Source organism: Poecilia latipinna, unplaced genomic scaffold (assembly GCF_001443285.1).
Source record: "Poecilia latipinna isolate Pla-1442-1.1 unplaced genomic scaffold, P_latipinna-1.0 Scaffold2140, whole genome shotgun sequence".
Classification (NCBI taxonomy): Eukaryota; Metazoa; Chordata; class Actinopteri; order Cyprinodontiformes; family Poeciliidae; genus Poecilia; species Poecilia latipinna.
Genome location: NW_015114756.1, coordinates 89,004 through 99,755, shown reverse-complemented (window position 1 = coordinate 99,755; position 10,752 = coordinate 89,004). Strand labels below are relative to the sequence as shown.

Sequence of the window (10,752 nt, the reverse complement as noted above, 5' to 3'; positions counted from 1 at the left end):
GTTTTTTTTTTTTTTTATTTTTTTTTTTTTTAAAAATTTTTTTTAAAGTTGAAAAAAAAAATTTTTTAAAAAAAAAAAAAAAAAAAAAAAAAAAAAAAAAAAAAAAAAAAAAAAAAAAAAAAAGGAAAAACGAATGTAAATTTGAAAGGAGCTAATATTTTTATGGACTTCTAAGTCAGACTGATGTCAGTTTATCATTCTGCCTCCAAAGGAAAGATAATCTTCATTGGTACAAGAAGTGTAGCTGTAAGCTGCACATGTGCATAACATGCAATACAGGTGGAGTCTCAAATTTGAAACACTGATTTTTTTTCCAAATACCAAAGAAATCCTTAGCATGAGATCAAACTATGTACACTACAAAATTATATACATAGTCAGAAAATGCTGAAATGAGGTGTGGGGGCAATAACAGTATCAGAAGAGTTCAGAAGAAGTTCAGAGGGATTCTGTTTATGTAAATATCAGTGTGGTTAAATTATTCCAATGTGCAACTGGAACAAGCCATTTGGTATGCACAGAATAAGGAAGACAAAAATAAAGTCCACCCCTAATTCATGTTCAGCCAGTTTGTTAACCCAGTGCTGGTGTCTGTATTTTTCTCTCAGAAACCTGCTACACAGAGGCCCCTTTCTTTTTGTAAAACTCTTTTAATCAAAGAAAAAGAAGTCATGTCACGCTCCATGGGAAAAAGCACAACAAGCTATTTTCCTGATGCTCTTTTTGAGAAATGAAAACTGGTGGAGAAAATACAGTTTTGTATTTCAGTTTGACTTTATTACACACTGGATCACTGAGTTTATCTAGAACCCATTTGTCTTTACCAACATCTCTATTATTACAAATACAAAATGTTTAATAAAAAATTTAAACCTCAGAGCTATTTTAACATTTGGAAAGGATTACAAGATCATATCAACAAACAGTACAATATTAGGCAAAGCTAGAAGGTCTTAAAACAGTCCATAAACTGAGGCAATTGACCTAACGGGTTCCACCGACGATGAAAACACACCACACTGTCAGAGAAATATGACCATCGTAAAATACATTGTATTTTTAAAAAAAAAAAGGAACAGAAACACAATAATTCACTCACTTGTTTAGATAGTAGAAATCTATTAATGCCATTAGTCTAAAGAAGAACTTCAACATTCAAATAACTGAATTACAGCAGCGTGTTGATGCTATGGTAGAATACGTCAAGCATGAACAATGCACTGACTCATTCTTGCTCTAACAAGTGCCAATTAGAGAAATGCCACCGTTATGTTGATGCTGACCTGTCCGCCCAACAGCTTCCCACGCTCTGTCATCTTAGGCTTTCAGTTTAACACCAAGGTGCCAAACGGCTTGCTGCGGGTAAATTTATCCGCTACGGAAATGTCTAAAACAGGCCTTTCTGGGTCTGCTGAATCCATCTGCTTTTGTCGTCATGTCTGCCTCCGATTTTCCCATGACATATTCTGTGGCACAAAGTAAAATGCATCTGTACAAACTGTACCAAACTGTAATCTGTGATTCTTGTTAAGCAGCTGTCCTGCCAGGTATCATCTCCAGATTGCAGTTTCTCATATTGTTTGCTAGACATGTTAATAAGGAGCTTGACATCAATTACTGCATCTGGTGGCTCAAACTGAAACACAAACTAAAACAGGACGCTACAGGAAATTGGACCTGAATAACATGTTTTGGTAAAAACAAACATGTTTATGATTTTTAAAAAAATTTTTATGATGTCTGAGAACACAGAACAGAAAATCCCACAATGTCATGATCATTTACAATATAATAATTTCAGTATTACAACATAAAACAATCGTAAACCGATACAAATACAAGATAAATGTGCTTTTTATCTTACAGCTGTAAAGTTTTTAGAATTCACTCCCTTTTATGCCTGCTTGCTAACAAAAGACTCCGTAGCAATAACAATAAATCAGATTACACAGTTAGCAGACGCTGCAGCAGATGGTTGTTTGCAGAATCTGAAAATGAAAGTGAAGACTCTGTCATTACCAGATATGAGTCGCTGCCCGATGTGAGTCACTAACATGAAGAAGGTGAGCTACGACCACGCTTTATGCTGCTCTTTCTATCCTAAATAGATTTGGAAAGCTTTACATTTTTTGTACAGATGTGAATAAACAATATAATTTGCTGTTCAGCTCTAAAAGTTGTAGTAGTTCTTTGGGGATATAATGTAGTCACATCTGTATTTTTAAAATGTTTTAAATTTAAAAACAATACTTTCATTACATAAAATGTAACATATTTAAAGCAAATGCATATGTCTTCTAAATGGAAAGACAGAACAAAACAATCTGTCAATTAAATTAGAAATGTATTAATAAAAAATAAGCAAAAATGTGTATAGTTGCTTTTATTAAAAATACAAAAGTAAGAATTATTATTTCTGCTATACCTTTGACCCATTGGTGGAGGAAAAATAACATGGAATAAACACTTTGGTAATATTCACAGCTAATTTCACAGAATATTATTTTCTACTCTCTCTGCTTAGGATAAAAACTGGAAGTTGGGCTTTCTGCTCAGAGAGCCAGCTTGCCGTCGGTTTCTTAACAGATGCTACACTTAGATGGCCAACTGTAGTTTTAAAATATCTCTTTCATAAGATTTAGGCTAGATCTTATTTAGAAATCACACCATGAACGCCCAGAAATATTTAATGAATAGAAAGGGATTGTGAAAACGGGAGAATGTGCTGTACGGAAGCCGGGAAAAACTCAATTAATTGTTTGGCATCTTTTAAGAGAGGCTTAAAACCGTATGAACAGTATTATTGAAATATTTTTCACTGTTTTGGAAATGTGCATTTTAAAGACCCTGAACAGTAATTATTTGTGCTGGAAAGGTCAGCCATATTGTTTTCATGTTGTAAACATTTAGGATTATTTTCTCATCAGGCAACTGGGACGTGTGCAACTTCTATTTGAAAGTGAAGCCTTAAACGTGACTCAAATTGGGGAGAGACCTACATCACATAACAGATTTTGCAGGCTAAATTACATAGACATTAGCAGAAATAGAAACTTTTACAGGAAGTTTTAATGCTAAACGTGGAAGACAGAAACGCCAATGTGAAATGGTTAAACAAAAACATACTTGCTTTCCCATTATACTTCAAAAAAGTTCCCAATTTCAACACAATCTAGAGCTCTTACCAAAACACCAAACGACAAGAGCTAATGTTGCTAATCTCACTAGCTAATGTTGCTAGCTAGCATAAAAGAGAGGTTTTTTTTTTTTTGCTTTGTGGAAAAGTTCTGCTCTATTTGGTTTGGTATAACTCCATTTTGTTCCATAAAACGTACTACAGCCTTTTCTTTTTACCTTTGCGGGGGTGATAGTTTACTGCAAATTCCCTCACATGGAGCTAACTGATTATTTAGTGAAAAATAAACAGAAAAATGTGGCATTTGAAAAAGAAAAAAGGGGGAATATACTTTATTCTTTTCATCTTTTTAGTCATGATCACCAACCACAAAAAATACCACAAAACTTCAAAATATCCTTTTTTAAAATTCTACTTAAGTTCTCATTTTATATTCTTTAATTTAGAAAAGCAAAACAGACAGCAGAACACCTGTACATAAATATATTTACATCCACCAAAATAAGTAACAAAAATAAACCTAACAAGGAGACAAAAGTGCTTTTTTTGTAGTGTGTTTTGGAAGAAAATCAAGCATTTCTGTTCTATTTTGGAAGAAACTGAACACCAAGGTGATAAAAAGGTTCCGGTGTTAAAAGTGTGCTTGAAAAGTCCCTGTTGATGGAGATATTTGCACCTCCCTTCATTAACAGCTTCACTTGTTTTTACACAAAGCGTTATAATAGTTGTTATTTTTGACAGTGTCAGACTCCTGTGCCTTCGTGACATTGTGAAGTTTGTAGGTTCCCTGAACTTTTGAACTGCAGTGGAAACCAGGTTGCTCAACGCTGAATTCCTGTTGCCTTATTTCGTCTTTCTTTTCAGATTTTGAAAGCTACACCGAACAGATACTTGAGGTTTCAGCCTCACCCTTCCTCTCATAAATTAAACAGACATCTTAAGCTATAATGAAATAGTATTTTAAACTAAATACATTTATAGCTAATTATATATATAAATAATTTAAAAAAGGAATACTATATGTTAATTCAGGACTGTAAAAATAAATGTGAGTGAGCCATAGACTTCTAAAACAGCTTGTTTTTAAGATCATCTCTTTTTTCCCCTTCCTTGGCAACATGTGCTCAGCTTCCCTTTGTGAAACATCCGCTGCTTTCATGGAGTGATATCCGACAGGGCTTTTTCCATCAAAGAGACCCCATGGCTCATAGTTAAAACCTCTGTTTTTCCAGGTCCTTTGTGATGCCAACAAGCTCGATTTACCTAAGCTTGGACAAATCAACAATCAATGTCTGCAGACAGGATTTCCAGCCAGTCTCCTAGAAAACAATGCTAGCTTCAGGCCATCACACCAGCCACGCTTAGAAAAGCCTGAGCTTCTCTTAGCTGACAGACAGAAAGTCCTAGTTCAGTACTTGGGAGTGCTCTGGGACTAGATTTGAGGAAGTGGAGGGACTGGGAGTGAGAGATAGAGAGAGAGGGAGAAGGGAAAGACGGTGGGATTGTGTTTCTCCTCAAGCACACAGACAGGAAGTGGATCAAGAGGAGGGAGGAAACCTCTTCTGGGCCGCTGGGTCGCAGGTAGCTCATCTCAGGGACTAGCAGGGGGCCTCGGTGAGGGGCAGGAGCCCTGGCTGTCAAAGCTGGCAGTTCTCGCCTTCCACTGTGGGACACACAAAACACAAGACAGATATTCATTCGGCACAGGCACTTCTGTTACAGAGCAGAGAGGTGCTTCAAGGATAAAATATGCTGTGAAAAAATAAAATAAAACTATATTTTTATCTAAAAACAAAGAACTTTGTCTTCATTATTTAAAGCACAGTATGGTAGTAACCAGTTACCTTTACTCTGTTACATTTGCTTGAGCAACTTTTTGAAAAAAGCTACTTTTATCCCTAATTTACACTACATGAGGCTCCACTGTGCTACGGTAAATACGCACCCAATATAGTCAAAGAGAGCATTTACATTGAGTCCACACGGCGTCGCACTTCTGCAGAACTGATTCTGTTTTGACCCGACACCAGAGTAAATCTTCAAAGATCACACTGCTCCCAACAGGAAGGTGCATGAGCACAGCATTCATATTTTCAAAATAATTCACCAAGACACATGACATTTGCTTAAAACATTAGCTATATGAATGAAGATCTGGGCATTTTTATAGTACTTTTAGCATGCAACAGTTATGCTATTGCAAATACATAAAACGCATCAAGTCAAGTTTCTGCTAAAGTCCAAGCTGGAGCACCAGTCAAGGCAAATGAAGTGGGAGAGCAAAGGAGGGAAATTTATTAAAATGGGAAATTAAGAACTAGAGTATTTTACGACACCACTCATCATTTTTACCACTTGCTTTATCGTGCAAGCTCTCATTTCGCACGCATGCTTCGTGAAGCATTTCTGCCGTTCGAAGCAAAATGGAGAAGAGACCCAAGTAGTACAAACTGAGCTGCTGTGGAGCGGCTACAGTTCACCTGTGAATTGCGGAGCGGAGTTGGATGCAGTATAAATTAGGGGTTAGGAACAGCTTTACTACAGAGAAACTTATATTTTTGATTTATTAAGAAAATAACTGATGACATGACATGTACAAATACTCAACCCAGCTTTTGGCTTGAGATGATCCAGATGGTGGAGATTTGTCCATCAATGGGCGCTTGATCTGACAAGTGGGAAGCTCCACATCTTCCATGAGGAGCCCTAAAATCTTACTCACCTCCTTCTCAGATTTCTTGGACTCCAGGAGGGGATGCCAGTGTGCAATAGGCTTCCGTGGATAAGCCAGCATTTCATTCCAGTGGTCCCTGCCAAGTCCCTCAGCATGGCTTCCAACCCTCATCACACCAATGATCTCATTATGACCCACCCTGCAGAGGCACAAGCACGTAGTACTATGAATAAATCTGATTTAACTCGATGCAACATCTCATACATGCCATTTTTCATAATTGCGTGAGGACCATTTTGTAATCAAAGGAGACAGAATTCTGATTGCCCATCCCCTTTCAACTGATGCAGCTGGTTGTCTCTGTGACATTTACATGGACTTGATCCGAAGGCATTACAGCTGATGTTTGTTAACAATTTAGCAAACTGTGGATAAATTTAGACTTTCTTTTAATCTAAAACTCCTTATATTATTAAGACAACCTGATTAGGTCCCATTAGGATTGCAGGCTGTAAATAAAGCATGAAGGGCTAGGAATCTAATTCTGCAGGTATCCTCTCCTTTTAACAACAAAAGGAACAGGACAAGAAAAATACCCACAATTTGACCTTTAACATGCATGTTCTCATTCTGTCAGCTGTCTGCACTGCAGCCGTTCCTTTCACATTGCTTGGACAGTCACATTCTATAAACACAAAGCACCGTATTGCACTGCTTTTGCGCTTATCTTTATCTAAAGAATATCATTTCAGTGTTTGCTACAGCAAATTGTAATTACCTACCCAGCAGATTCTTATAATTACATCTACGTAGTGTGCCGAGCCCAATTTGTCTAGACTGTTGTGATGCATTTACTCTGTGTGATGTTTCTTTCTGCATGACAGGCAGTGCAGCGAGAAAGAATTGCCTCTTAAAGATTTTCTATTTTTATTTCCAACCTAAATGTTTCAGATTAGCACGCACATTTTATATCAGATAAAGATAGACTGCATAATTTTGCAAATGATTTATCGCTGGTTGCAGCATTAACTACCATCAACCATCTGTGATAACTGGGAATTTGTTTTTTTCATCCATGTGAAGGAGTTTTGGTTTCTTCTCCCTCAGAATTGATTTAATTGAAAGCCACTCGAGGATCTACGAACATAAACAGGAGAGCTCACTCGGATTTAAGTCCAGACTTTGACTAGGCTGATTTTAAAGACTGGAAAGTGTATTTTTACATAGGGCCAGATTGGTCGCAAACTGGATAGTTTTTGTGAAAATGAAATCAGAATTTATAACTGTGTTTTGTATTTATTCAGGTTATATTTGTCCAATATTAACTTTTTGTGCAAGAGGCAACTATTGAATCTCTTAATTCTAAATCCTCAATTAAAAATAAGACTAATGACTTGAGCTCTACTCAAACGTACAAATCATAATCCATCACAGAGATGTGCAGGCTGACGTGGTCCATGCTGTCTGGAGGGATGTCGAAGATGATGGCCTCGTTGTAGGTGGGATTCAGGGTGTTCTTCTTAATGCTCGTCTTCTTCTTTTTCAAACGTCTGCCGTCACAAATGAGCGATACTTTGACATAGGGATCTAATAATAAGAAGAAAAGAAAATAAGAAAATGAAACTCATCACGTTTGTACATCCTCCTACTTATTGAACTCATTTTCCCTCCAGTAGAGCAGTACCAATCTGAGAGCATTGTTTAAAAAGATAAAGCTTCAATGTTTGCTGTCAACAAAGACGCAGCCCTTCCGGATTTCATAAACTAGTGCGTGAGTGTTTCTACTCAAACAGGAAGGCAGTGCTGGAGGACCTGGCATCAGTAACGTGCATAAAAGTGACTCATCACCGTGCGTAAACAAAATGGATATGAGAGCCAAAGATAACTTCCAAATAGCATCACTGAGAAAGCTTCCTGAATGCTGATCTCCTTCTTCATTTTGAGTGATAAATCACTGCAAGCCGCCCGTCAAGCCAAGTCTTAGTCATCTGTAAGCTGCTCTGGATCCATAAACAGTTGGATATGCTGGAAGGCACAATACAATAGATTTGGGTTTACAATGCACAGACTGAAATAATGGCAGACAGCAAAAGCTCTGACCACTCGGGGAATTAAAACTGAGTCACATCAAAAGCTGTGAAATGTCATTAAATGTGTGAGAGAAAAAGTACCACATTCATCCTGAATAACACCTGAACTCTGGCATTTAAAGCATAATAAATGTCACATTTTACAAGCGATACCCCAATCGAAGGGGAAGGTTTAATAGAGAAGTAGGATGGCACTCTATTAAAACAACAGATTGTCTGCAACTATTTGCTGACAAATTCTCAATCTTACAGGTGCGGGGTATTAATAACTGCTGAAATAATCAGAATTCACCCATGCAGAGTATCTTCCACGGTTTCTTCATTCTCCCTGACATGCCTACAAATGGGTATACAGAGGAGGACCATTCTTTTTGACTCGCTGTCACTGTAAGTGAATCACACAAAGAGAACACGACTCACCAGAGTACCCAGTGATGTCCATGGCCTTGAGGTTCCTGCACTTGATGACGGTTAGTGTGAGTCTGCCAGCGGTGGGCAGGTAGCAGAGTGAGAACATGATCTCCCCAAGGTCAACGCTTTCCTGTCAGAACACAAACAGAAAGGAGGGGAAAAAACTGTTTTACTTTCAGCCCTCAAGTTTTCTACACACTGCGTGGATTTGACATACAAGATATTTGAAGACTTCTTTTATATACTGGATTTTACAGATTTTACAGCAGCTTTCACCAAAATTTTAACTCTTCATTTAATACATTACTTTCAGGATTTACATTACCCTAAAAACTCTGCATACCCCTATACTTTATTTATTCATTTTTGCTTTAACTTACTTTTTGGGTCAAAACACTTAAAAGTGTGGAGTGTAATTGTATATAGTCCCCATTTTCTGACACATCTAATTGAAATCCAGCTCAATTAATTGTCTTCAGAATAACAATTTGAATGCACTTCTTTGCAATTTAAATTTTCTATAGATTCAAGTTCAAGCTTATCTTTTTATTTTTTTTAACAGGACAGTACATAATAAATAACATTTACATTTAAATACACAAATCTATGGACAGGTGGCTAATTTCCATCTTTATTCCTATTGTCAAGTTGATTTAAAACATAATAAATGCACGAACAAAAACCACAAAATAACACCATGGAGTTTTTTCAGATGCTTTTTGAATAAAATTAAAAGTGAAATGTCCCTTATGTCCTTATGCAGCTGTTCTGTGAGTTTTGTGAATAAACAGCATAATGAAAACCAAGGATTACATCAAAGCTCTCCGTAAATTGGAAGGAAAAACAGAAAGAAAAACACTACTTTTGGAGAAACATACACACTTGCAGACTGCCACAATCCATTCACAGCAAACATGTGAAACACAGAGCTTTGGTCATAAAAATGTAACTTTGGAGCTACATGCATGTGGAATAAAACTAGAAAACAGTAGAAACAGAGAAATTGGTCAGACTTCATGGGAAAATGGGCCGTTCTAATGTTTATTAGAAAGACCCAGTCGAAGTCCAGTCCTAATGCTAACAGAAAATCTTTGGCAAAAGTTTAAAATGAGTTTTCAGAGATTTTCTCTATTTAGTCTGACTGAGTTTGAATTATTTAGCAAAAAAAATTTAAAAAAGAGGGCAAAAAGAAAAAAAAATCAGTTTTTTATTAAAGGATTACTCCTAAATGTTTTTTTATTCTACATTTCTGTTTTAGTCTACATATCTAAATAAAACAATAAACATATATATATACTTTACATTTTCTTGCAATATATGGCATAATTGCTGGTTTTGTTTTAGATAAAAGCAATTAGATGATTAGCTAAAAGGCATTTCTAGTCATACTGACTAGTGAATAAACACTGGGCACAGCAGATTTGTTGCTATGTTTTAGCTGTGATGAGGGCTGAGGCAGGAGCATGGTGAGTAAATGATTTTCATAACGACTCAGAAATCAGGACCAGACTGGAAATTGCAACAGTAGCCAGCAGACTACAGATGAGCTGACGATGAAGTACCTGAACCAAAGAGTATTTATAATGGGCAGTTTGATTACTGAATGCTGCCCAGGTGAGTAAGTGAACAAACGAGGAACAGCTGTGAAAGAATTTAGCTGAAATTCCTAGGGATCATGGCGTTTCTATGCATTTGAAACTCATGAATGAATTTGAAGAATTAGCATGGAGACTGCAACACACACACAGCTCAGATAAGTTTTATTGGCTACATGGAATATGCTTGATGCACATCAATGCTGCTAAATTATGCACACCCCTTCATTTTGAAGATGCCAGCTGCTTGAAAATAGATAATGTCATGTGGTTTCCTAGGATTAAACTGTGTAATGTATGCAACAAAATTCAAAATGAAACTGAAACATGTATGAAAAACATCATCATTGTCAGATTTTTCATGGACACATCTCATCAAAAACACCAACAGGTATCAACAAATCAAAATTGAAGTGCCTCAACCAGTATTAAGCCTTTTCTCACAATAAGTTGCAATGAAGAAAAACAAAACAAGTTTGTCATAATCAGTCAGTTTACTGCCTGCTTTGTGTGTCGCATGCTGCTGTTCATGGCAAGATGTCTCCATGAAAAATTATGTAATTATTAGAGATGACTCCAAATGCAAACTCATTTGTGTAAATTCTCAAAGATGATATAATAAGAAAACATGAAACATGAAAATTGAAAAAGATTATTATTGATTTTGTATTCAAGAGTCTAACATCAATCTGATTTCCCCTAAAATCTAAATTGTTTTACATAGCAAAAATGTGGGAGTTGTCAGGTTTGACTCATTGAGCAGGAAATTAAGATTTTTGTTCCCTAATTTATTTTGATTCATTAACTCAGATGAATATTTTTTATGTGCAGTGTTAACGTTCCTAT

General features: G+C 36.4%; 1 protein-coding gene across 1 annotated transcript in view; it reads right to left on the bottom strand.

Annotated features, from left to right (window-relative positions):
• Nucleotides 1-4,239: 4,239 nt before the first annotated feature.
• syt6a (synaptotagmin VIa) overlaps nucleotides 4,240-10,752 on the bottom strand; it is an 88,659-nt gene continuing 82,146 nt past the window's right edge. Inside the window, exons 4-7 of the mRNA XM_015017422.1 lie at nucleotides 8,321-8,441; nucleotides 7,226-7,397; nucleotides 5,859-6,009; nucleotides 4,240-4,799 (exon numbers count right to left, since the gene is read on the bottom strand). Coding sequence (XP_014872908.1) covers nucleotides 4,728-4,799; nucleotides 5,859-6,009; nucleotides 7,226-7,397; nucleotides 8,321-8,441 — 516 coding nt within the window. The 3' untranslated portion in view covers nucleotides 4,240-4,727. The remainder of the gene's footprint in view (nucleotides 4,800-5,858; nucleotides 6,010-7,225; nucleotides 7,398-8,320; nucleotides 8,442-10,752) is intronic.